This window comes from Hippocampus comes, unplaced genomic scaffold (assembly GCF_001891065.2).
Source record: "Hippocampus comes isolate QL1 unplaced genomic scaffold, H_comes_QL1_v1.1 scaffold319, whole genome shotgun sequence".
In the NCBI taxonomy this organism is placed as follows: Eukaryota; Metazoa; Chordata; class Actinopteri; order Syngnathiformes; family Syngnathidae; genus Hippocampus; species Hippocampus comes.
Window position 1 is genome coordinate 651,505 of NW_017806090.1, and position 27,880 is coordinate 679,384.

The 27,880-nt window shown below is 42.9% G+C and overlaps 1 protein-coding gene across 1 annotated transcript; it reads right to left on the bottom strand.

The window, feature by feature from the left end:
• Nucleotides 1-220: 220 nt before the first annotated feature.
• On the bottom strand, nt 221-27,663 carry LOC109530875 (kinesin-like protein KIF21A). The gene is made up of 33 exons (XM_019894817.1): nt 27,378-27,663; nt 18,880-19,102; nt 18,146-18,328; nt 17,150-17,290; nt 16,948-17,082; nt 16,494-16,661; nt 15,813-15,928; nt 15,545-15,740; nt 14,966-15,155; nt 14,547-14,613; nt 13,753-13,956; nt 11,950-12,038; nt 11,527-11,643; nt 11,090-11,278; nt 10,665-10,864; nt 10,115-10,222; nt 9,975-10,043; nt 9,749-9,891; nt 9,114-9,261; nt 8,211-8,405; nt 8,041-8,142; nt 7,687-7,852; nt 5,953-6,010; nt 5,808-5,859; nt 5,419-5,585; nt 5,160-5,288; nt 3,974-4,110; nt 3,546-3,720; nt 2,936-3,100; nt 2,730-2,847; nt 1,645-1,815; nt 1,090-1,289; nt 221-797 (listed from the first exon to the last, which is right to left on the bottom strand). The coding sequence occupies exons 1-33, from the start codon at nt 27,419-27,421 to the stop codon at nt 704-706; spliced, it is 4,659 nt and encodes a 1,552-aa protein (XP_019750376.1). The 5' UTR covers nt 27,422-27,663; the 3' UTR covers nt 221-703.
• Nucleotides 27,664-27,880: the final 217 nt, after the last annotated feature.

Sequence of the window (27,880 nt, forward strand, 5' to 3'; positions counted from 1 at the left end):
CATGTGGTAATCTTTGCAGTGAGAATATAACCGCATCGACATACAGATTGCGCATGGCCCATGTCAACATACATTAAGTATCATGAGACGCAAAAGTACCGGGCAGGTCCATGTGTGTTTGGAGTGCTGACCACGTCAAAGTATGTAGCCTATAAGGAGGATATATAGTGTTAATGGGCTTCTTCCTTAAAAAAAAAAAAAAAAACAAAGCTACTTTTTAAGACTTACGTGCCAAGAATAGAAGACCGATTGCATTACATGGCAACATGAAGGCCGCGCACCCCACAACCAAGTCTGCTCTACGTTACGTGAATAAGACACATCCAGCATCAATTGTCACCTTTGAACACGTAATTAACTAAAATGCCTTGTATGTATGTCACAAGGCTTAAAAGAACACTAAAGGGGACTGACGGCTTTTTTTTTTGGGGGGGGGGGGCACATGAAGACACTTGTACAAGCGGTGACTTGAGGACATCCAGCAACAGGAAGCGCAGTGCCGGGTTGTTTAGACCGGCTAGCAACCCGACACCTTCCATTCAAGACTACAGCTAATAATATCTAATGTTCGGAAAACGTACTTAAAGCAACCTTGAGTATCACTTAGTGGCCGTATGTGTGTTAGGGGTTAGAGAGAAGCATCGGGGGAATCAAAGTGCACATCATAACAGTGTCCATCAGAAGGTGCTGCGAATGCGTTCAGTTACTCGCCACCTTCGTCTGCCGCATTGTCGACCGCCTCGAAAGGGCCGTCCAGTCCGCCGCTGCGTGCACGCCAGATCTTCACTGTCCGGTCGCTGAGAGGCAAAAACAACCAAAATCAAATCAAAATGGAGGTTTCATTTGAAATATCAAAGGCACAGACCTTCTTCAAGGCCCCTTCCCCCAAAAGTGACGTTTGCGATGATGTGTTGCTCAATTTCCATGTGTGAAAACTCCCATAAAAGGTAGACGGCCGACATAACCACCACACAATCAGCATAAGAGGTTGACTCAATCAGACCCATAGACATGTTTATGACTTTTCAGTCTAGTCTTTCAAATAAAATCCGTATCAGTCTAGTGGCCCGAATGAACACGTAAACTCACTCAGAGGCGGTGAACAAATGGCTGGCGTTTGTGGAGATGCCGTTGATGGGGCTGTCATGACCCTTGAGCTCGCCCAGTCCAGCCAGAGTGTCCGTGTGCCACAGTTTAAGCACCCCTCCTCGACAGCCACTCAGGAGGGCTGGAGAGCCGGGGACCACGCCCAGGGCGCACACCCAGTCGCGGTGGGCGTTCGGGACTTGCTGGTGGGAGAAAAGTTGAAAGCACTTGATTATGAAGAGATGCGAGAAAAAGAATTGGATCAAGTGAAGTTCAAAACAAAATTAAAATGCAGAAAAAGAATGGCGGAACAAGCCGCAAAAGCTCCCCGGAACATAAACATGGACACACAACATTGTGGAGCAACCACATCTCTCATCGACTTGATGCTGGCTTGCACTGAAGATAAGTCTCGATATGATGCAAGATTTGACTTGGTGATAAAATATCTGGGGCGTACAGTACCTCCCGGAACACGGACACGCCCACAAAATTTTAGAACATTCACGTGCCAGGTTCTGATGGGCCACTAATCGCATGCGATTATGCTAGCAGCACCTGCAGCAAGTCCTTGCGGTCCAGGTCCCACTTCTTGATGCCATTGTCGCGGGAGCCGCTAAAGAAGAAGTCACCCTGGATTACCAGAGACTCGATCCCGTCATAGTGGGGGGGCTCAAAATTGTGCATCGGGCTGATGCTTCCCAGGGTGCCTTCACCCACGTCAAAGAGCTGCAAACACATTGTTAACACACACACACACAGAATTGATATATAAGCTTCCACAGTGAGGGATAGATGTGATTTGTGTGACTATACCATCTTATTATACATGTCAGTCTCGTGGCCGCATGCGGCCCGGAACCACATTGAGTTGTTCCTTGATTAACCCTTTCGGGGACAGCGGTTACTACAGTGGACGGCTTACCGTGTTATCAGGTTACAGGGTGCATGAAAGGGTTAATAGCAATTCATTTTTGAAAAGAAAAAAAAAGTGATGTAATTTTACAAACCCCCCCAAATTATTCCAAAAACGCTGATTAGGTGACAGCGACAATGGGGAAAGTTCCGGAAAATCAAAATCAGAAAAAAAGTGCTGAAAAGTTATACTTTAAAAAAAAAAAAAAAAAAAAAAAAAAAAACACACAAAAAAATTGTCTTATACTGCCCCCTATGCAGCAATCTGAGTAGAACTAATATTTTTTTTGCAGATTTAGAATGATATGCAAGAACCACAGTAGCTCAATCATACTATACTTTTGAGTGAATTAATTTTTGTGGGAAAAATGTTGGTTTCTTATTCAGCAGTTTTGTGTCGTCCTTGAATTGTACTGTAATTTTTATGCAAGAGAGCACTTTGCACTGAAAAAAAAAGATGCTGATTTTTCCATTTGCTTCAAGTCCGTTGTTGTTGGGTTAGCATCGTAGAACTTTAATACATACATTGCAAAATGTATTATGAAAATATAATACATGATGAGCACATATTTTTCCGCATGCATTTTGTCCATATTTAAAATATCATTTTTGTCATACATCTGGTTAGGAAGTGTGTGTGGTGTTACGTGGCCCCAGTATCACTGATGAAAATTTGCGGCCCCTCCAGCATTTAAGTTGCCCATCTCTGGTCTACTGGAATAACACACCTTGACATAGTGGTCTTTGGAGCCAGTGATCACCACGTCCTGATTATTCCCCGAATGGTCCACAGTCAAACACATAACCGGTCCCTGGTGGCCGGTGAGTTTCCCAGTGGATGCAAACCTAGAGAAATAATTGATTGCGGTCAATACATTGTGAATTTTTATTTAGTATACAGATATAAAGAAATGATGAAGCCCAAGTGGCTCACCTTCGTAGATCCCACACTCTGACAGAGTTTCCGGCCGCGGCGTACAGGACCGTCCCGTTGGGGTTCAGTGCTATCTGGTTGATCAGGTTCTCACCTGCCGGGATGGTGACCGTCCGGCTGGTGTTGGATGCACAGACGTCGCCGACATTAACCTGACCGGAGGAGCTGCAGAAAGAATTGGGTACCATGAAATAGCGCTGTAGAACATAAAGATGAGCGCGCACAACATTGGAAGGACCATGTCTGATTACTGGAACCCTTATCAGAGGAAAAGACACTGCAGAACTAATAATAACGAGATTGGTCCACCATGTTGTTTGTGTCCATGTTAATCCACTGGAATGCAAATCACTTGAAATGACTCCACATAATGGAAAACCAGTAGGAGAAAACACAGAGCTGATAACGTACATAGCACAATTGAAAGTGGTAATGTCGCTCCACTATGTTGTGAGTGCCCATGTTTAGTCTAACTGGAACACTAATTGAAGGATAAGTCGCAACACAAGATCCAAGGCAGAGAGGGTTGAGACGATAAGGTCCCCAGAACATAAACATGGACGTACGAAACATTGTGGTGCCGCCGCCCCCTCCCTAACCGTTCACTCACCAGAGCGTCCGAATGCACTTGGCCGAGTCGCGGATGTCCCAAACTTTGATGTAGGAAGTGGAGACGGAGAACACCAGGCTGGAGCTATAGCGCACCGACACCACGTTGTTGGGGTGTCCGGCCAGCGACATAATTTCCTGACCCGTCACCAGGTTCCACACCTTACAACTGCGGTCTGAATGAAAAGAAGGAAGCAGAGTCAGTGTCCGGCATGGCGGGCACTGTGGGTAATAAGGGCCAGAATGAAATTGAGTAACAGGATGCACAAAAAAAGGCTCCAGGACGCATGGCCAAAATTAAACAGGAAAACACCTATTTTGCTTTGAAGCAGATACTGAGTTAACTTCAGGGCTCACTACTTGCTCATTTTGAGGATTCACAATGAAAGTGATGGAATGGGGGCACGTCGGTTCATCGGTTAAATATACCCTTGGATCCAGTGAAGAGCAGGTCGTCGGTGCAGTCGACGCAGAGGACGGCCTTGCTGTGCCCCTCGGCCACGTGGACGCACTGCAGCAGCGAGGTTGAGCGGCTCTTGGTGGACGTCACCGGATGAATGACGCCCCTGCAGAATCAAACAAACACGTCCATTTGCATGCCGTCAAACATCGCAGGCGTGACTACCTTCACCGGAAGGTGCTCCTCACTCACTCTCAGGCGCAGAGTCATGCAGCTCTGTGGAAAGTTCAGATTATTTGAATAAGGTGGACACAAAAGGGATGAAACACAAGAAAAGGGGGGGGGAAAAGGAGATGGTATTTTCCCCATCACATGCATTCATGTCACATTTTAGCAAGAAGAAAAAGTGTTGTTACTTGTATTGAGACATAGGTGGTGCTACTGAGATGAGTAAACTGTTGGGACACTTGTGGAGTCAACCATGGAAGTAATTTATCCAGTTTAATTGCCACATTACTGATTGCTATGTCAAAACATGCAAGTGATGATAGTTATCACTTGAAAAGGAGCATAAAAGACATCATGATGGTGAGGAGTAGTAGTCAGTAGTCGAAATCAGTCAAATATAAAGAAAGATGTATGATGTATGATGTATGCAATTGTTAATTCTTTTGTCCCACATTATCAAATGGCGACATCATTTTGAGCCGACAGACGTGTTGCAGACCAACGTAGCATCTCGTAGCTGATTTTGAGTTGTCTTGACACGTTGTAGCCCGTGTAGTGTGATATACTCAACAATTGGTCGTGAGGCATCTGGGATCATATTTTGTGAGCTTGTCAGTCATTAATAGACCCCCCAAAAAAGTCTCAAGAAGTAACTGCTGAAAATGTTGGTTCCAATTTGGTATGAAATGGCCATTTTAGGCTGTTTTCTAAGGGCATCTTCCCAAAGGAACTTGGCTACCAACTTTGAAGCACAAAATGAGTTTTTTTATTATGCTGGGGGTGGCTGGAGAATGATGGAGGAATTTGCAAGACACCGTCCCTAAAAACAATCAAGGATGGTGCAGAGTGATGAGAAGCGAGTAGAATGAGGACAGAATTAGAAAAAACTGCTTATTTCACTTGATCAATTTATTGCCATGCTTCCCCAAAGCTGGACTGTATTAGTGGAGTTACTGTAGCCTTTTGGGTGTTACTGCTGGCTCTTACTGTTTAATCTCCTTGAGCTTTGCCCTGTCGCCTGCCGCTTGGGCCTTGTCATACGTCTTCCTGCGAGAGAGTGGTGAGGGTGCCGGCGAAGCTCGGTTTTCAGCACCCGATGGCTTTCTGGAGCCCGAACTGATCGTTGGATTCAACAGTTTAAGGGGACAAATAAATTGTAAAACGACAAAAATGGGGGAAGGGGCGGGGGGAGGCGGAATGATGATGAGGGGCATGCATGTCAAGACAAGGAGATTTGCGGACTTACACGCTGTACATTTTGGAGGAGAAGCCTGGCGAGAGCGCGGCAAAGTCACTGCCACCGTCTGGCGTCTCTGCTAGCGGCAATAAGGGGCCAGAGAAATCGGCCGTGTCGGGGGCGGCCTCGCTGTTGGCATAAAGGAGCTCCATCTGAGTGGCGGTCCGCCGGCGGGCCTACAAAGACAGGAAGTGAACCCACGTCCAAAAATCATGTCCCAGTATGGCATCAGTGTCCAATTAGATTGTGCTTTTGTCACCTTTATAGAACAGATTGCGACTGATATATTTGTGAATTCAAATGTAAAAGTATAATTATATAAAAGGCAGAAAAAAGATGGCCATCATTAAAGAAAAAAATGTAAGGCAGGTTGGTCATATAGCAGGTAGGACAAATACCTTATTCCTGGACTTGGTCTCACCGCAGAACTTCATGAGATCCGGCACAGTGCTCAAAGGACAATACAAAGACTTTTATTCATACAGTATGCTATCATCTTGTTAATAGTCTTAGAAACAGGAAGCGATGCCACACCAAACTTACTTTCCGTCTGCGGACGGGCTGGCGGCCGACTCGTCGCTGCTGCTGTCGTCGCCGTTTTCTGTGGGGAAAAAAGAAACAGCTGTCAAGACACACTTTCACAAAAACGTCTGCATAGTCACTTCCAGTGGAACCTCCAAAGTCAAAGATGCCAATCCTAGTCGGAAGTAATGTAAAGTGAATTTATCTGTTCCAAAGATGAACTGTTGCCATGATAAAAATTCTATTCACAGTAGACGAAGATTCCCAATTGAATAGTGGTGACACAAGAGTCAAGACCACTCAATGGCTGTATAATTGTATTGCAATAAGCAAGAAGCTGCTCAATTTCGGTTAAAATATTACTTTTCCGTTGTTAAATCTCAGCTTTTATTGTTTTTATTATTTTACTATTTTTATTTTCAGGGTGACCAAATGACCTTTTTATATATAAAAAAAAAAACATGCACACACAAACTTTTTGTCAATAAAATATTTTAATGGAATTAAAGCTAAATAATATTTTCCTTGTTGGATTTAATCTCTTATTGCAATTTTTTTCGACATTTTTTTTCTCTGTTGTTAGGTTAAGGGGAAAACTACATTTTTATGCTGAGATATACAATATAGACAATAAAAAAAAAAGACAATAAAAAAATTACATCATTCATTCTCACACTTTAAAATAATTGGACATTGGAGGTTCCGCTGTAGTTTGTGGCTGAGGAGAATGGATTTCGGGAAGGTGAATGCGGAAGATGGATGATGGCAGGCGGTGTCAGGACAGCGCCATGTCGCTTCAACAGGAACGCCTTTCTTCACAGAGCTCGGCCAGAAAAAAAAAAAGAGAAAGAAAGGGGTTTAAGGAATCGTTAGTTTGGGGTTCCTGGAGTTGACCTACAGAGAAGGTCACGTGATCCATGAATGCTTTCTGTGTGTGTGTGTGTGTGTGTGTGTGTGTGTGTGTGTGTGTGTGTGTGTGCGTATGCGTGCTGGGGGTTAGCAGGGTGCTAAAGCATGGAGGCTGCAGCGTGTGATGAGCTGGGGGGGAGGAGAGGAGAGAGAAAACTGGCTGCACCTCATGCACCCGTTCAAGTTAGTTGCATATAGTGCATGCGCTCACAAAGCAGACTAACATTGTTGCTCTACTTACCAGATGGCACGTTACCTAGCTCTGTAAGAACATCACAACACAAAAGGAAACCGTGTGGAAACAGAAAATACACACACACACACACACACACACACGCACACACACACACACACACACACACACACACACACACAAAAAGGAAAAATCATAAGCACAGTTGGGGTTGGGGCGGTGGAAGGAAAAAAAAGTGAAGAAAGTAAAGACACTTTAGAAAGAATCCCGCTGAACACGCTGCCACCTGTACTCTTGGTTTTCAACACAATTCATACTGCACAGTGGACAAAGGTATCGAGAGGTCTAGTCCTAGGATCCAATTTTGAAGCCAGTAAAAATGTGCAATTATTTTAAACTGTATAACATAATTCTCATTTTAGAGCCCTCTACTGTTGCTAATTAGGCGGCATTTGGCTGTGCTACATGGACAAAAGCATTGAGACACATGCCATCGATTCATCAAAGGTTAGTTTCTCGAAACCTTTGTCCAAAATGGCTCTATTGAAAACGGTTCGTATTCAGCATCAGATGATGGGAAATTGTCATGCAACAAACAATAACCTAATGCGACATGACAAGGTAACAGTCAAAGTCAAAATGTCAGCGTCTACCTTGCAGGGCATTGCCGAGCAGCGCGTCCAGCTCTGGGTTGAACTCAGCCTTCTCCTTTAGCATGTGGAAGAGCAACTGGTTTTGAGTGGCGCTGGTGATCTCCGTCTGCTTCAGGCGGCCCTCCATGACTTTCACCTGGGACTCCTTCTGGGCAGCCTGCAGACCCTGACACAACCAATACACGGAGATTACCATCTACTGTAAAATCTTGGAACATAAGAAGAGCTAGCTGGCTAAGTGTCTAACAAGTTAAGAGGTTGTCATGAGTTAGGTGACAATTTTGGTTCATTTTCCTTGCAAAAAAAAAAAAATTGCATGTTAATCATGATAAATTACAGTACATATATACATACCTTGTTTATAGCCATGGACATAAAGTGATCCAGCAGGAAACGAGCCTCAGCCAGAGTGCAAGAACCAATCACGGCAGAGACGTCCACGGTGTCGCCTTCCTCCTTGACACCAACACAAAGCTGGATGAGCGACAAATCCCAACATCTTGTCATCCATCCAACTTTCTCACCTTGGTCTCCTCCATTTGCATGATGTTGGCCTGACAGTCTGCAATGCTGTCGTTGATGTAGTCAATGTTGGCAGCCAGCGCGTCCACTTCCTCGTTGAGCGGGACCACCGCCTTCTCTGCTTCAGACCCTTCCCTGGCCAGGCGCTCTCGCTTCTTCACCACTTTCTCCTTGCGCTTGGTCAGCTCCTCACGTTGCTATGAAAACAAGACACCTGACTACGCCGGCCAGTGGTACCCTGACCCTGACGTATTTTATTTGACGAACTCCCTTCAAGATGCGCTACATGAACAAAAGTATTGTGACATCTGCTCCAATTATGGGGCTAATAGGAATGCAGAATATTATTATATCATAGAATTATACAGATATGCCGAAATGAATGATAGAGGATTATTCAATATGTCGTAATGAATTAATAACGGATCATCACAATTTTATTTCATCGTTATTTTATTCTTGGAAAAAAAAATATGACTCATCTACATTTTTGACTGCTTTCAGGAAAAATACAACTTTACTCTGAAAAAGTGTAATTACTCTCAAAAAATGATTGTTTTTCTGAGAAAAAAAAATCTAACTCCCGCCTAAAAAAAAAAAATGCTATTCTCGGAAAAATATGAACATTTAAAAACAATTCTCAGAAATATTTTAAAGACAAATCTTATTCTATTAAAAAAGGGAACAAGTTAAAGAACGAAATACAGCTTCTATTTTTATGCAACCATCTTCTTGACCTTCTTCTCTAGCACTTGGTCCCTGCATTGCTCCAAAAGAAGATGCTTCAATATGCGGCCATCTATTGGATCGCTTCCTGCTTCCTCTTGGCCACTTCCAAGGAGCCTGCGTTGGCTGCGACATTTGTTTGTTCGCGCCTAGTCTGTTCCCCCCCGCCCCAAACTTACCTTGAGAAGGCGGTTCATGTCATTCTCCATGTTGGAGATAGTCATCCTCTGCATGATGACATCAGAGATGCGTCGCTCAAGAGACTGCCATTTGTTGCGGGCCATCCGGGTGGAGTAAACTCCACCAGCACGCCTGGGAGAGGACCTGCAGAAAAGAAAAATTGATGTATCTGCTTTTATGTGGCTCAATAGGACCACAAAAGTCATTGAAAAGGGGGACGTGCAATGACAATAAATATTCAAATCAAGCAATCAAGCGAAGTTTCGTGATCAATCATCAAATATTTGCGTGTGAATGCCAGGGCCCGAATCAAACCCATGACCTCTGCACTGTGAGGAAAACATCCTAAAATTCAATCATGTGATGTACAGAAAACACTAGCAACGTCTGTGTTAGAAACATGCATGTTCACGTGTAACACTGTGTGAGTATCTGGGCCTAAGTGGTGGCAGACAGCAGCTCCTGCAATAGTGGACTTGTGTTTCTGTGTTTTCAGGTTCTGCCGGTGTTCAATAAACGGCTGAAAAGTGCATCGTGACTGTTGCTCTCTTTTCCCACATGTGGGGGCATTACAGTAAGCACACAGTAAAAAAAAGTTTTTAAAAAAAACACCATAAAGCTAATGGAGTTGTACCTGGTGCCGTTGGGAGCGCCGTGTCCAGAGTACATACGTCCAGAAGGGGGACGGTGGGACGAGTCCTGGTTGGGATCTGGCAGGTTGATTTTCCGAATGACTTTCCCCGAGGTGGGCCTGGCCTGCCTCCTTAGTGCCGTCACCTGACCATACACACGCAAGAAGCTTGAATACAGCTTAATAATAAATTTTTAAAAAAGAGTTCCACCGAGAGGCTAAAACCCACCTCCTCCGTCTTCCTCCTGAGGATGAGCTCCTGCTGCCTCCTCTGAGCCTCCAGTAGCTTCAATTGGTGCTGAGGAGAGGGAGAAAAGGCTGTACATCGCATTCATCCGTAGAGAGGAGGACCACAGGGCGTTCACTCACCTCTTGTTTGCGCTGATCCTTCTTCAAGGAAGCGATCTCCCGGTTACGGCGGGACTCGTTCATGCGATTCTTCTCCTGCTGCTCCTTCATCTGCTTCATGAGGCGAACCTAAATAATTGAAGAAAAAAAAAATCATTCTAAATTGTATTGTTCATCAGAAAATATATTTTGATAGCCTTTATTGCTCCCCAGATAAAAAGTTCAGATGTTAGGCAATAAACATAATAATTAAAAATATATATATTCATACAAATAAAAATAATAATAATGATCAAACAACAAAACAAAATAAAATAATGAAGGTTACAATAACAGCCATTCAGAAAGAAAACAGTCCTTTTTAATAAAAACATTCCTCTTTCATGACTATAAAATCAAACGGTGACATGGAACTGCCTGTACGCAGACACTTTATGACCAACATGTTAAAGACATTTGGAGCTTGCTTTGTTGTGTTTTTACAATATGCTAAAAAAGTGTGTTTTAGTAAGTTTAAACCATTCTCTTCCACTATGGCGAGGTCCCTGCGCGTTGTGTAAGGCGTAGTTACCTTCGTCTTCTTCATTTCGCCCACGTCCATCTGGAGCTTGCGTAGCTGCTTCTCGTACTGCGACTGGTTTTTAAGCAGGCGGGCGTGTTCCTTCTGGGCCGACTGCAATTTCTGCAGCTCCTTGTTCATCACGCTCAGCTTCCTCTCATACTCAGTCTTGATTTTGCGGGCCTTGTCGTCCGAGCCGCTTTCCACAGAGTCTGAAAAAGATGCACACGTGGGAAGGTGGGACACAACCAAGTACAAATACATAATTGTAAATAATTTACAATAAAAATGTATTTTTGTACTTCGGTATATGTCAGAGTCTGACTATTGTACTACTTCTCCAGTAGAGAGGGTGAGTACTTTTGCCACCTGTGAATCCATTCATGATGGATGGATGAATGAATTCAAAGATGGGTTCAGACAGAACGGGAGCTTACTCATGTTCTGGAGGACACGGTCTCGCTCCAGCTGCGTGTCCCTGATCTTGCACTGCAACATCATCAGCTTTTGCTCATACTGCTGCTTGAGCGTGTGCAGACGGCGTTGGCTGTTCTCCAGCTCGTCGATCAGCTTCTGCTTAATGGCGATCTCGCACGTGATGTTGGCCAGGTCCGCCTGGAAGTTCTCTGTGGAAGACCCATAGAAATGTAGGCATGTTGTCGCGATAAAATAGCACGGAAACGTCCATCCATCCATCTTCTATACAAACTTTAGATGAAAATACACTGAAACAAAAAAAAAAATCTCTCCGCTCATGCTCTTTACAGGATGTGGCCTGGCTAAGAGGGCCTTCTGGTTAGGTGTTGGAGTGCAACTTGCTTCTTCAAGCACAATATGTACTTTTCGCTACTTGTTGACCTCAGACTGCTCACACCTTTCTCGTCCGACTCCGAGTCGGAATCGTCTGTGCTGTCCTCCACCTCCATGTCCTCATCCTCCTCTTCGTCCTCCTCCTCCCCTTCGTCGTGCTCGCTGCCATCCTGCGCGTCATAACAGGGTGATGAGTAGTCAAGATACGCAGTTATTTTTGCGTCATGGAAAGAAAGGCAACAAGATTCTGAAGGCAATGAAGAACATTTCTTCAAAGAGAATGTTTTGTTCATTTACAGGATTGTATTTTTTCTGTGGTATTATTTTAGATATTTTCCATTTTTATTAAGTTATGAGGGTGTTGAGGAAAAGTGCATTATCAAGTTTATTTTTTTAAATTGTTTTAGATGTGACATCCATTTGACACTATCCTTTACATTTGGTTTCTAGTCTTTATTGTTCAAGACACTGTACGTGGAGCAACTCACCATGTCGGCATCATCGCTGGCTCGCTCGGCGTAGTTCTCCTTGTCACTGCTCTTCTGCTCGTTGTCGGGAATGTCCTCCTTGCCGACACTGAAAGATAGAAGCGCACGATTTTTCTTTTACCAGATAACTCCCTTATTATTATTATTTACTCAAAAAAAAATCAACATAAAGTCCTTGTTATTAGAGCATAATCATTGTCTTGTTAGCACATAGCAAAATTTAGTTTCCATTGTGTGTCGGCAATATTTCTGTTACACCACATGGGGTACATACACCCGTTGGCCACAACATTAGGTACACCACATCTGCCTTCACAAAGATAACGCTCACTGTTTAGTCGACGTGACATTGTAGTCACCACTGTAAAGACGGCTCGTTGATGAAAAAGACATGTCAACTCATTAAAGAAATGATTTAGTGAGGAAAAATGACCACAATTGTCTGTATTGGTCACAAAATAATACGGAGGAAAAACTACTTCAACGATTTCATAACAACACACGTATGTATACGTGAGCAGCGCATTGAGAGCCAAAGAAACAGATGAATATATTAGAGGAGAAACGAGAATCTACAAAAAAATACAACTGGAGGAAAAAATATAATCAAATATTTAAAAGAAGAAATCATGCAGTACACACACACAACAAAAAGAGAAAAACATTCGACAAAACTACATTTAAATATATTCGAAAAATATTAGGGGTAAAAAAAATAAAAAATACCAAGACCAAAAAACTAAATTATTGTAAAAACTTTTGAAAAGACCAATCAAACAGAAAATACAAATGATACTAGACAAAATATTAGAAGAGTCAGTCATTTTGGTAAATCTGTGTTGGTTTGTCAATCATGCAGGTGTACCTAATGTTTTGGACATGAATCAGTGTATGCTGTCATTAGCTTGTTGGTAAAAAATACAGCGTGTCAAACCGTGAAACGAAAAGAGGAACTTCGCACTGCAAAAAAAAAAAAAAAACGGGACCAGAAGGCGTAAGAATGAAAAGCCATTTTGGATTAACTGTTTCATCCAAAAGCTGGCTGCCAACTTGGTTACTGCAAAACCTTTGCAGATGTTTTGCAACATAAAATTAAAACTTTATATGAATTAAAATAACTTTTTAAATGACAAACACAAGTGGCGTTGATGGGCGAATCATAGGCAAGACAGAGGCTTGTGTTTCATGAATATGAGGAGGATAAGTTCAAAAGTGAGGAGCAAAAGGGACAACGGGAGGGTGGAAGCCAACAAACCTGACGACAACCTCCTCCACCACCTCCTCCTCCTCCCTCCTCTCTCGCTCCTCCAACAGCTGCTCGAGTCTTCAGGGGAGGGAGTGAAAGGGTAAACGACAAGTGAAGAGAGATGAGGAGAGGAAGGAAGGAAGCAAGGAAGGAAGGAAGGAAGGAGGGAAGGGTGAGAGAAAATCTTTTCCCTTCAAAATCTCGAACGTATGTGATCAATTGATGAACTGTGTGTTTCGGTTTTTGTCATGAGTCTTTATGCCCTGACAAAATGAAACAATTGAAAATTAAAGCCATTTAGCACGGCCCATTTGTCTAGGATACTGGCTTCCAATTCGAGCTCGAATGGACATCTTCCCTAATTGGAGTTTGTCAAAGTACGAAATAGCTTCTTCAAACCGAAATGGCTGAGTTCCTGTTCAAATTCAGGCATCAGCCCTCAGATTTTTCCTGTCCTGTCATCCCGTCATGATGTCCAGCCAATTTCCTGTCATTTGGTCAAATGATACAAAATTTCCGATGAGTTTTCCGATCCCAACATTCAGTCTTTGATCACCTTTTCTTCTTCTTTTTCTCTCGCTTCTTCAGCTTCTCCAGGTCCTTCTTGGCCATCTCGATGATGTCGGATGTCTCCTTCTCAGGGGCGGTGGAGGAAGATGAGAAGGAGCCAGGACCGCCGTAGAAGGCCTGGCGGTTGGAGGCACGAGAGAGGCTCTTGCGCAGGCTCTCGTTCACCGCCTCACTCTCCAGAAGTTTGGCTCTGAGTAACACATTAGGTAGGTAAAATACTGTATGCAAAATGTTTTTGTAAATAATTGTATTATGTATTTGTATTGCTTATTCTTAATGTCACTATCAATAATTATCTAATAAATCAAAAGAATGCTAAATCGTTTATTTTATTTATTATGTTTGTAATTTATCTTAACAGATTTGAATCCGAAAATAGTTTTCACTATTTGAAAATTATGGAGTAATGATTACATTAGCAATAAACAGAACAAAAACAGTTTTTTAAAAAAATGATCATGTGCTAATTTAACTATTGAGCTTACTAATTAAATAATTATTATATATAAGTATTTTATATAATTTACAAGAGAACCTATAAAATATTTCAATGCCCTAAAACAAAAATGAATGAATACATTTGACTTAACAAATTTTAGGCAGAAAAATAAATTTCTATATATTGATGCAATAAATATTACAGGACTTTTGATCATGTCAATGTTCAGTGAGCTCGATAAGTACAAAATGTGACCCATCGAAACAGCTTTAACCTCAACCGGTACAGTTTCATTCAAGGCTAAAGACTAACGCACAGCATCGGGCCCCTCCTGTGTTTACCTGAGTTCTTCAATTTCCTTGATGTAACTCTGAATCATGTTGCCAATTTCCTCTGTGCCTCCTTCGCCTGAACAAGAAAGGAAAGTGATGAATTTTTCATGCTATTGGTTTAAACATTAGATGAAAAATGACGATCTATGTGTGGTGGTAAGGTCATGGTCTGGTTCACATCCAGTGTGATAAGGGAACCAAATTCTTCTTGTAAAATTGCTTTTTTTTTTTTTTTTTTTTTTATAAATATCGCAACAGCTACAAACTCTTTTTGGGGAAAATACAAACAATTGTTTACTTACTGTGTAAAGTGCTAGTTGTAATATGTTGACTTGCGATGATCGCTAATAAGAGAGTGTGCTGCACTGGGTTTGTTTCCAGAAAAATGAAACATTTTCTATCCAGCTCTACTGTTTGGTGGTGCCTACCCGTCCTGGCAAGGGCCTGGTTGGCCTGGTCGCTGAGCAACTGCGTGAGTCGCGCCCGTTGGGCGTCGATGGTCTCCTGCATGGCCTTCACCCGCACACGCAAGTTGCCATTCTCCGTCTGCAGCATGGTGTTCTCATGGAACATGTCGCTGAAGCTCTCCACGCCATCCTCGCCCGCCAAGCGTTTACCCTGCGTGGAAGAGGAGAGTTGTCAGCACAGGTGACAGGTTGCGTAAAATGTATATTTTTATTTGTACACAAACAAGAGGGACTATGGATTTTCTGCCCACCAATCAAGAGTAAAATTCATTAGTAAAATGACATTTTACATAGTCTCCCGTTTAACAAGATTTTGAATATGACTGAATCATTCTGAACACATTTTGCGGGTGTGCAGACCTTTGCAACCACCTAATTTCAGCTTATCTTTACTTGCTCAAAAAAGATGGAAAAAGTGGATGGACTTTTAATATCCACAGTATATCCCCTTTCAAATACTCCCCCCACCCACACACGCACGCACGCACGCGCGCGCACACACACACACACACACACACACACACACACACACACACACACCGTCTTGTACTCCATGAGTTCCATCTGCAGCCTGGCGATCTCCGTCCTGAGTGCGCTGATCTGCTGGCTGGCTTTGTCCTGGTTCACCATCACCTTGTTCTTGATGTTGCGGGCGCGGTTGGCATACTTGAGTGTGTTGAGTGTCTCCATGAAGTCGCGGTCGGACGGGCTGATGCACGCGATCATCACTGTTTGGCTGAGACACGGAAGGATAACTCTTTAGTGTGCCTTTGTGGGGAAAATCATAGAGCAAGGTGTCTCCATTGACCTGTTTCCTCCCAAGGAGTCCTGCAGAAGTCGGGTCAGTTTGGAGTCTCTGTAAGGCACATGTGAGGCCCGCTTGCTGCGGTCGCCCAAAGCGCTGATAACATTCCCCAGAGCCAGCTTTACATGGGAAAATGAATGAATGAAATAATCAACAAATAACCTCAACACTCTGTAGCGTGCTAGCTAATACTATTGATGAGTCTCAAGTGAATGTGGTTGTTTTTTTGTTGAATAATTTATCAAGTGAATACAGTCGTTCATGTCACGTGGGTTCATGATTGCGCACATGTTAGATGCATGGTTGATGCGTTGCTGGTTTTGTCTCAGCTGTTGCAGAACACAGTAGGTAAATAAATCCAAATTGAATATTTTTTAGGTGTTCAGAAACATTTACATCGTGATTGAAAAGTGTGTTTTAATTCCTCGAAATGTGTTAAAAGTGCGCGGGAGAGGAAAAAAGAACACTTTTTTTTGAAAGATGATCTCTCCATATGGCAGATTCTCACCCATCACATACAACGTATTCCTGCGATAAATGTGGGTTAACGCTATTATGAGTTTCACTTTCTAAATTGAACAACTGAAATAAATTAAGATTTCCACAATGTTCCAATTTATAAAGAGACAGAGTTCATGTATCCATGTGTCCACCAGATGTCAGCGCAACACTACGCTCACTCACCAGTCCACAGTTGATGGAGATGCCCTCCTTGGCTCGGTCTCCCGTGGCGCCTGTCCTCTTGAGCCTCTCGGAGCCGGCCAAGTCCACAAAGTGAAATTTGGCACTGAGCGTCTCATACTCGTCCATGTCTCCGTTGCCATTGGAGACCCGATTGTCGCCGTCTTCCTGCTGCAAGGACCAAGAAGAAAGAAAGCAGGTCTTACCATCAAATATAAACAGTGAGTGACTTTGCAATTGAAAATATTTACATTTAATAATGTGTTTATTTACAGTTTTTTATTAATTTAGCTACATGTACCTTATGAGTAATTTACTCAAAAGGTATCTGCATTTTATGACATAGATGTGAGCAGTTTAATTTCAACAGGGCTGCTTACAATAGAGAGGGAGATGTTATACTGTATATTACATCACAACAGAGAATAGGGTTTGCATATTGTGGCGTGTGACTCACATTGTCGGGGGAGGCACAGACTCTGACTTGGCACAAGTGGATGGTGAATATGGCGTGCGAGCGAGAGCTCTGGACATTCATCTGCGTGCTGGCGGTGGTGCGAGACAGAGCGCCCAGCTTCAGGCACTGCATCATCTGAATTACCAAGAACAGTTATGAGTGACGCCATTGGACTGCAAACGTTCCTACTTGGATGTCGTACCTCGGCCTCGGAGGACACAGTGCGTGTGGTCACACCCACGGTGTAGATGCCCCCGTTGGCATCCTCATGAATCCTGATGTGAGATTTCTGCTTCCCATCCCGCACTGAGTCAAACAGATCCAGAACTTCCTCGTTATATAGCTGCGCCAAGACACAAAACAACACAAAAATGTCATTAGGTAGATAGACATTGGTATCATCACAGGCTGCACGAAAAGGCTGAAAACCCATGGCTGAAATTGAACAGGAAGTCCACCATTTTGTTTTGAAGCAGCCTTTTCTCACTCAGCACCCTTGGAAAGTGAGAAAAATTAGTCCAGTAGTTTTTTTTTCAAAGATTAAAAATTCTATTCAATTTTAAAGAGATTCCACAAATTGGAAAGAAAAGCATTTAAGTGAATACATTTTTTAAAAACAAACAAACAAACAAACAAACAAACAAACAAAGACTTAGTTTTGGAGCTCTTCGTAAAATGAAAATGTCAGAAAATGAAAAACACCCTTTCTATTATAAAAGTCGCAATTTAGTGCCATCTTGTGGCATCTATAGACACATCAAATTTAGAAAACAATTTGTCTTAAAATGTTTTCACACAATTAAAAAAAAAACTAAAATTACCAAACACAGAAAAGTATTTTGGTCATCTAAGAAAAAAATTAATTAAAACAATCCAAAACACACAAGTTTAATTGCTTTCTATGGGACCGTGATTTACTTTCCATGTTACATTCTGTGCTTTTTTTTTTTTTTTTTTTTTAATCTAAAGGTACAATACTATTTATTCTGCTGCCCAGTTTGTTTTGTGGTCATCCACATGTTATAACATCTCGGGTTGCGGCTTGTCTTTTTTGGTATGCGAGCGCTGTCAAAGTGTGACGGAGCCGCACAAGTGCCTCCCAATGTGTCTTCTTCTGAACTCCTCCATCGCCACCTTCTAAACTCCCTCCTTTGCCGCCCCCCCTGCTGATAATGACAGCTGCCGTCAGGCTTGTTACCTCCAGGAATTGAGCGTTGATCTTAAACTCTGGCGCGGGGCGTCCCTGTTCCTGCGCGGCCTGCCGGCGCCGCTCGATGCCCCGGAAGAGGTGGTGGACGGCCCGGGGGATGATGCCCAGCTCGTCGTCGGCGATGTTGACGTCGAAGCCCGTACCCATGGTGTAGGTCTTACCGGAACCAGTCTGCGGATGCCGGGACGCAAAACCAAGTCAACACATCCCAAATTTAGAGGTGTAAGGGTAAAGACAGTACAAGATATGCTGCTACAGTATGTGTAATTTTCCATCTTCATTGTCCACTTTCCGAAGTAGTGCGGAGACAGGGATTTGAAGTTTTAACACCCACCCCGTCTGATAGCTACGTTATTCGTGAGGTCAAGAGCGTCTTGCCAATTTTGCAGGATCTCTTTAACAAGGAAGTATAAATGCAGAGCTGTGCATGAAGGTATATGCAATACTGAGACAAGAGTGCGAGAAAGTTTAACACTCAACACTCCCTTCCCCTGCCCTGTTGTGTCCAACAACTATTTTTTGATTCCAGGTTTCTGTGAAAAAGGCTAAGGGCGACAAATGTAAAATCTTCTCTTCTGAAATGTAGTATTTCTGCGGTAAAGAGGCTACTGCCTCATTAGCCGTGTCGTAGCGAGATCCTGCTCGTCTGGATTCTGCGCAAAAAGGAGTGGCGATGACATTTACAGCATATGGTGCCATCCGTAATGTAATGTGCAACTGGCCTGTCCATAGGCGAAGACGGTGGCGTTGTATCCCTCAAAGCAGCCCTCGATCAGCTTTTCGGTGCAAGTTTGGTAGATGGCGTCCTGCTGCGAGTCCATGTCGAACACATAGTCGTACGTGAAGGATTTGTCCTTGCCGAGGATGACTTGAGGCTCGCCGGGCATCACGTACGTGCAGATGTGGCATCCTTCGATCTTCTCCCGTGCTAGTTGCGGACGGATCCTGAGGAGGGAGACAGTAAGAAAATAAAATGAATAAAATCTCATTCATATAAAATTTTATGTCTCTGATACACCAATTTAGCTGGATCGCCGTGTGAAAGGTTTCAAGTTTCTGTGTGGAGGACAAGGGCACCTCCCCTGACATGGAAGCCCTCAACAGAGGCACCTGGCAGCCTTTTGCATCTAGCGTGGATAACGGCCTCATTGTGCCTTCAAAACAATGTCTCGGGGTCCAGCACAGTGCGGCCATTGTGCATCCCCAAGTGTGACACTGGATCCTGGCACCGAGCGCACAGACACCGTGGGAGCAACGTGGTACTGGGATACCTCCAGGCTGTCTTTGAGATGTTTGCAGCGACAGTGTGTAACATTTGTAATCCACAACAGCGAGAACAGAACGCTCGTTGTTTCAGGAGACTGAACTGTGTAATCCGGTCAAGAATCTGAACGTCGATGTGACGTCTGTTGGCTAGTTCGAGACTATTGGTTTGGCAAAATCCCTAGAAATGGGGCAATGTCCCTGAAAAATCAAAATGTGGCGTCAATTTGGACAAACCCACATTGGTGGGTGCTGATATTCTGCACTTTAGACTCTAGAGGGTGCTGGAAACATGGACAACTACAAGTGTCATTGATAGACCAAAAAAAAAAAAAAAAAAGAAAAGCAGTTGCAGTCTATTTTTGGGGATACGGATTCAGGGGGTGGGTTAAGGTTCCAAGCCAGAGGAGGATGGGGGTTGAAGTTCACCAGAGTTTGTACAGAGACATGTTGTCGGGTTCTCAGCCACTAAGAAGATGCACAAAGAGGACACTCGAATGTGACACACCACCGCACATCAAGCAAGTGCAGACCCGAGTTCACTTATTAGGTGCGTAATAGTTTGCTTGTTTGGTGCGCATCAGAGCTCATTTTTCACCTTCTTTGTAAGCACGCAAGAGGTGAACTCTGGTGGACACCAACAAAGTGCGCATTAGGGTCCAATTATTTAGGTGCACGCCTGGTTCGCTTGTTTGGTGCACACTCGAGTTTATCAACAAGAGCACTGCTGTAAACTCTGTAGTTTGCTAGTTTGGTGCGCATCAGGTGTAACTTGTTTGATGCACTCCTGGTGCACCACAGGTTACGTTTGGTATTCAACCAGATATGCGAGCTCTGGTGGCTTTTGATGTGCACGAGAGGAAACCCGTGCACACCAAATGAGGGGATCCTCGGGCACAACAACAACTGAACTCTTGCGTGCGCGCAAAGCAAGTGAACCAAGTTGCGCACCAAAAATAGCGAACGCCTGCGCACACCAAAAAGGTGAAATTTGTGTGCACCTTACAGGTTAACCTTGGTGCACACCTAATTCTCACACAATAAACAAGCAAACTACCCAAAAAAAAAAAAAAAAAACTTTCATCCGCACACAAGTCAAGGTCAAATTAATGCTTTGCTGCGCACTAAATAACCAAGGTGTGCATTAAAAAAAAAAAAAAAAATGAAACCCTGTTACACACCAAATCGGCAGAATTTAGTGCGCACCAAATAAACCAACCTTGGTCTTCCGTACAAATGAACCCTGCTGAACATCTATAAAGCGAACCATGGTGCAAACCACAAAACCAAACTAATGTGCACGAAAAAAGTGAACCCTGGTGTGCACAATAGAAAGGAATATCAGTGTGCACCAGGGTTCTAATAGTTTTGACATTTTAATTATAATTTGTTTTTATTTCGTTTTGAGTTTTTTTTTTTTATAATTATTAGTTTGAAATAGTTTTCAGGGCAGCTTTGTTAGTTTTTATTAGTTTTTTTTAAACACTGTTTTAGTTTGATTTTAGTTAGTCTTTAAATTTTTTTTTACTTGTGTGCAAGGCTAAAAAAAAAGCACCATGGTCAATATTGTGAAGTATAAATTCAACAAAAATTTATTTGAAAACATTTTGAAAATAGAGGGTACAGTTTAACAGTCCACAGACTTTGAATTACAATTACCGGTCGTGCAGTGCAAACCACCGCTTCTAAAGTTAGATGCATGCATGCACGCACTGTTTTAAATAAAGCGAGGATGCCTTGTTTGCCAAGTCGCCAACTTCTAAAGTGAAGTCATGGACTTTCATCCGCACACAAGTCAAGGTCAAATTAATGCTTTGCTGCGCACTAAATAACCAAGGTGTGCATTAAAAAAAAAAAAAAAATGAAACCCTGTTACACACCAAATCGGCAGAATTTAGTGCGCACCAAATAAACCAACCTTGGTCTTCCGTACAAATGAACCCTGCTGAACATCTATAAAGCGAACCATGGTGCAAACCACAAAACCAAACTAATGTGCACGAAAAAAGTGAACCCTGGTGTGCACAATAGAAAGGAATATCAGTGTGCACCAGGGTTCTAATAGTTTTGACATTTTAATTATAATTTGTTTTTATTTCGTTTTGAGGTTTTTTTTTATAATTATTAGTTTGAAATAGTTTTCAGGGCAGCTTTGTTAGTTTTTATTAGTTTTTTTTAAACACTGTTTTAGTTTGATTTTAGTTAGTCTTTAAATTTTTTTTTACTTGTGTGCAAGGCTAAAAAAAAAGCACCATGGTCAATATTGTGAAGTATAAATTCAACAAAAATTTATTTGAAAACATTTTGAAAATAGAGGGTACAGTTTAACAGTCCACAGACTTTGAATTACAATTACCGGTCGTGCAGTGCAAACCACCGCTTCTAAAGTTAGATGCATGCATGCACGCACTGTTTTAAATAAAGCGAGGATGCCTTGTTTGCCAAGTCGCCAACTTCTAAAGTGGAGTCATGGCTTGAACTCCTGTTGAAAAGTATTAAACCTGGGTGCACAGTGTACTATTTTTTTTTTTAAATATGCTGTAAATCCATTTTCTGGGCCGCTTATCTTCACAAGGGTGCGGACTGTACTGGAGCCTATGGCAGCTGTCTTCGGGCCATAGGCGTGGTACACCTTGAACTGGTTGCCAACCAATCACAGGGCACACAGAGATGAACAACCTTTCGCGATCAGTCACACCTTGGGACAATATAGAATGTTCAATTACCTGATTAAATAACAAAGGGTGGGGAGCCATTCGAGCCAAAAGCACACACAAACATCATCCGGTGGCTCTTATTAATCAGCTGGATCTTGACAACTTCGCTTCTGTGCGGACATAAAAGGACTCCCAGATGACTCTTTGACCATCTCTTCTTCCAGCTCATGGCCGTGCAGTGATATCGAAATAAATACATTTAGAATGAAGCACAAGGGCTCATTTATTAAATTAATTGACAAAGACGAACATGAAAGACATTTTGGCCATAATTACTTTTAGTTAGTCCTGTAAAGTTTTGTTTTCATGATTTAAAAGCATTTCGTATTATTTTATTTCGTGAACAAAAAATGTTTTTTTTTCAACTTTAACTTTCGTTATTTCATTTGTTTTCGTTACCTAAAATAATCTTGGCGCGCACTAGAAATGTTGAAAGAAGTGCTCCAAGTAATGCCACACCCCAAGTATGCTGGTGCAGTGTGTGTGCGCACGTGACAGAGGATGGCGTTGCCATGGTGACCATCAATGAATGAATTAAAATCTTAATCCCAGGCAGGGAGGAAATGGTCCAAGGGCGTGGTCTGATCCACTGCAAGATGAGAAAGGGGGAAGGTGGGCAAAAAAAAATAAAATAAAAAAAGCTCAGCATCCTGCCAAGCTCCAGGCCTAAAAGCAGACACCGTACCACAAATAGGACGAGGATGTAACTCCAGCGGGGCTCACAAATAGGACGCACTCACTCTCAAATAGATTCACACGTCTCATCATCATCATCATCGTCATCATCATATTTATACCAATGAGGTCTACATTTCCTCTATAAACTAATGTGTACTGCGGCTAGGCGATACGGGCTAAAATTCATATCACAATATCATTTGAATCACTTCACAAGAACAGTAAATAACGGTATAAACTTGAGTGTAAAAATAATAAGCATTTTTGAATGAGATATAGTCCGAAGGTGTTGATTCTGATTTAAAAAAACAAATAGAGGTCAAGATGAAATCTCATAAAATAAAGGAAAATTGGTAGAATACGTGATTCTAAAAATATGTGATAGCTGCAGCCATACTGTACACGTGCACTTTTGTTATACTTAATTTCATATCAAACACAGCTACGATATTTTTATTTTATTTTGTATTTTACAAAGTAGGCTACCCCCCCGAGTTAAAAGCTTCAGGCACGTCTATCCCGTGCCGCCCACAAGAACATTGACCTGCAGGAAGCGGCCAAAGCCGTTATCAATGCACCATGCGGGGACTTTTGACCCACCTTGTTTGTTTGGACGCCACTTTTTCCAAAAACAACTGACGAGGACTCGGGGATGAGTGGAAATTCCCTGTGTAGGTCCAACAAATCATTAGCAGAGGAAGCGGCATATCATAATAAAATCAACTCCCTTTTCTACCCAATTATGGCAACCGTCTGTTCCCAGTTAGCCTGTTTACCTGTAGGATGACCCAAACAGGTATTTGATGAGCATTCTTCATCCATTAAACATTTTACATTTAAACATTATCAGTGAAACTAAATGTCAGTGTTGTATTTCATAAGATTCCACTAAAGCCTTTTCATTAAAAAAAAATATATATATTATTATTATTATAATTGTGTGACATTTTCGAACTTTCAGTTTTTTCATTAACATTTGATGATCAACAATTTCATTTGATGCAAACACTAAAGTTTTTTTGTTTGTTTTGACCTTAATGACATTGATTTTAAGGAAAATCTGATCAAAGTTCAGAAAGGTATTTGAGGCGAATGGTTCCCCTTTTGACCGTCTTCCTGATTACTTCAGAGCTTTTGAAATTGTATTTATTTTTTTTTAGTTTAGTTCTATCCACTTGACTTTAAGGAATATCTGACCCAAATTGATAAGAACTACAGTATCACCTCTTCTGATTTGTAAACAATATCTGAGCCCAGATCCTCGTGGCTCTTTTAAGCATTCACAGCAAAACAAAGAAAAGAGTCTCAGTCGTAGTCCCCCCGCCATTCCCTGTTTTTTTTCCAACCCGAGCAAGCAGTCAGTCACATGCCAGGCGGCGGCGCCAATTACAAACACGGCGAGCTAGCGGCGGAGCTAAAGAGGGAATGCTTTGGTTCAGTGGATGTGAACAACGAGGAGGCTACACGGGGTGGGGGGCTTTGGACACTGTCGTGGCTGCTGTGCTAGCACGACTGTGCCCCCCTCTTCAGGCCAAGTTTTCATCTTGGGCAGTGATTCTTTCGTGTCCCACAGGACAAAGCACTTTGAGAATGAGTACTATTGTTTCTTCAAAGTCTATTTGTTCTTCTTTTCAGGAGGAATGTCTAAACTCAAGATGTCTTGGTTCGTTCATGTACAATGGTAGGAAAACTTTTTTTGGGGGGGCGGGGGGACATTATTTTAGGCTCAATCAATCGCTGTTCACGTCGTCAATAGCACGTGCAGTGGGTGATTATCAGCTCTTGTTCCTCGTCAGCTGATTCGGGTCTGCTTAACTTCCTTATCCACTGGCCTGCGGCTCACAAGGTTCTATCCACTTATACGAGCAGCGGCATGCCTTCCACCCCATTACGCTGAGCTGACGAAAGCCTTCAGGTCTTTACGGATCTAGTTAATGTCATTACAATGCCCTGCCCAGCAGCCTGAACAGCAACAAGCCCTGGCAAGACATCGATATGAACTTTGCTGACGAAAATACTTAGATGCAGCTCTTAATGAATTCAGTAATCTGTTCGCAGTTGGACCACAGAGCCTTTATTCTTTTTATTACTTTTTTTTTTAATGGCAAAGTAGACAGGGGAGCCAGAAAGTGTGTCAGTGCAACAAAGTGGAGAATGCGCATCTGTGTATGGATGTGTGTGTCGTCAAGCAATGAAAAGAGTGTTGCAGTCACCATGGAAACCATTTTTTTTCTTAATCCCCGCTTATCTCAACAGAGCTCCTGCTGTTCTTTCAGCTGGAGCTAGCAGGTATTGCTACTCCCCATGGTGTCTGTACTCGGAATTATTTACACAAGACACAATTACTATGTTTCGAAGGTGTACACTGATGAGCGGGGGGGCACAATATCCTGCGAGGCAGATACACTTTATTTGCACGACGAAGGATTGCGACAGACCAAAGCAAAATACCAGTGAAACATGAAGCAACGTGTGTTAATTGTGAATAACAACAATACCACTCACCTTTAGAAAGGTGAAAAATCTGTCATACAAGTGTCAAAAGGTCAAAGTTAAAGAAATGCATTTAAAAATGATTTCTTTCCTCTTACTTTACATCGCACTCAAGGACCTTTCGAATGTTAGACTTCGCATGACCTGACTTGACACTCTTTTGTTTCTAATTGCAAGTTATCAACGCGGGTCCACATCTCTTCTTGACTATATTTAAGTTTCAAGAATTTAAAAAAAGGACCAAAAAAAATGGATGTGACAATGAAAGGAGGAGGAGAAGCTGCCCACACATTCTCAGCTAATTGCATCTTTGTTGGGGGGAAAAAAACACCACAAGTCAAATCACGGCAAGACAGAAGAAGTCCTCCAATAGCAGGGGGGGACAAAGTGCTGCTTTACTCCTTTTTTTACACCTTCACAATAGTGTCGAAACTGAGAAAGCCATGCTGCATTGAATGCACTGTTGGTAAGCAGACACATGCTAACAAACAACAAAGGACAAAAAGAGGGCCCCCCTCTATTTACTTCTCAGCATGTGACTGTTGCCAAGCAGACTTGATTCAAAAGGACACTGAGGGCAGCAAGAAAACAGGCTAAGGCGACAAAGTGGAGACTGTGACAGAGAGGTGCATGGATGGATGCACTGATGGACAAACGGACTGATGAGAGAAGACTTTCTCAGCTTGAATTTCGGGGTATTTACATCCAAATCTGTCGTATCAGTTTTGTATGCCCCAGACGTTCTAAGGGACCAAGAGTGATGGGACAAATTAACAATCATAAATCGAACTTTCACTTGTTCATGTACTTGGGTGCAAATCCTTCGCAGTCAATGACAGCCTGAAGTCTGGAACGTACAGACATCATCAGATGTTGAATTTGATCCCTGGTGATTCGCTGCCGGGCCTCTACTGGAACTTCTGTGGGCATATTCCCTTCAGTTTTGTCTTCAGCAAATGAAAGCCAGGTGAGGTGACTGACTTTCCACTTGTTTTCCTTCAAAAGCTTTTTCTGTTGCTTTTGTAGTATACAATTCCAATACAACTTTATTTATATAGCGCATTTCACAACTTCTACAGCTGGAATAAAACATTAATACAACAACAAAGGCCAGGTCATTGTCTATCTATAATGTGAAGCACTGTCTGATGAATTCTGAAGTATTTGGCTGAATATGAGCAAATAACATTGCCCAAGACGCTTCAAAATTTATTCTGCTGCTTTTGCAGCAGTCACAGCATCAATAAATTCAGGAACCCAATTCCACTGGCAGCCACACATGCCCACCTGGCCATGGAACAACTGAGAACCCAATTGTCCCATTATTTTGGGTCCCTTAAAAAAATAAATGGGAGGCACATATACAAACTACTACAATCCCAATACCATTTCCATGATTTGGATGTAAATACCCTCAAATTAAATCTAACGTCTGCAGTTAAAGCACATCTTGTTCATTTCATTTCAAAATCATTCTAGCTGAAAAAAGATGAGACTTGTGTCAATGCCCCACTATTTATAAGCCCGACTGTATGTAGAACTGATAGTACACATTGCATAAAAAAACAAATTACAGTAGATTGATAGATAGATAGATAGATAGATAGATAGATAGATAGATAGATAGATAGATAGATAGATTGATAGACAGATAGATACGAAAGCGTCATGATGCCTAAGGGGCGGGACGAGAAATGGCGACATCCATTACGTCATAGCCTTTACAAGTCGCATTATTTGACGAGCCTATGAACGCATTTGGCTGACGAGCTAACTGGTGGGCCCCCAAATTTGGTGCGTTCAGAGACACCGGAACGTCTCCAAACAGAGAAGTCAGTCACTCAGTCTCCACGTCTGCTTCATCCACGACCGTTACACCACCATCCTCTCGTTTCCCGAGCACCTGCACCCCGGCCACACCACCAGCTGACCGACCATGACTGGAACTAGGCCTATACATAGAGCCCCCAGGCTAGGTTCCAAGCCGGTTGGTGATTCTGTGTTACCGCGCAGGTGCTAGCGAGTTAGCTTGACAGGTGTCACAAACACAAATATAGAAGTGGACTCACCTCAACGCCACACGAACCGAACTTTCATCCTGGCCCGACGTCATGGTTCCTCACGTAATCCTCTCAAATTTGGAAAAGGGAAAGAGTCACCGCCATGTCCAAAAGAACGCCAAAAATAAGACGTTTTGTCTTGTGGGGTTTTTTTTTCTACCTGCGCATACGCCGCGGATGCATCCACGCGCGTGCGCAAGCCACAGCCAGTACCAGTAACAGGCTACCAGGACCAGCACGGCCAGCGTGAACGCGCACGCAAACAAACGCGTGGTTTGCACGCAACCGCACGCACGCGCTGTGTGCAGGACCGCCAGCTTCGACCCCGCCCGCCCCATAGAAAATGCCACAGCCAGTACCAGTAACAGGCTACCCGGACCAGCACGGCCAGCGTGAACGCGCAAGCAAACAAACGCGTGGTTTGCACGCAACCGCACGCACGCGCTGTGTGCAGGACCGCCAGCGGGCGGGGAGGTAACCGCAATGCGTCACTAAGCCGCGCCCCTTCTCGT

Coding starts and splice junctions, on each gene's coding strand:
- LOC109530875 (XM_019894817.1), bottom strand. CDS start 27,421: ATGACGTCGGGCCAGGATGAAAGTTCGGTTCGTGTGGCGTTGAG. Junction 17,083..17,149: donor CTGTGTCCTCCGAGGCCGAG/GTACGACATCCA, acceptor TTGGTAATTCAG/ATGATGCAGTGCCTGAAGCT. Junction 8,406..9,113: donor ACATGAACCGCCTTCTCAAG/GTAAGTTTGGGG, acceptor TTGTTTTCATAG/CAACGTGAGGAGCTGACCAA.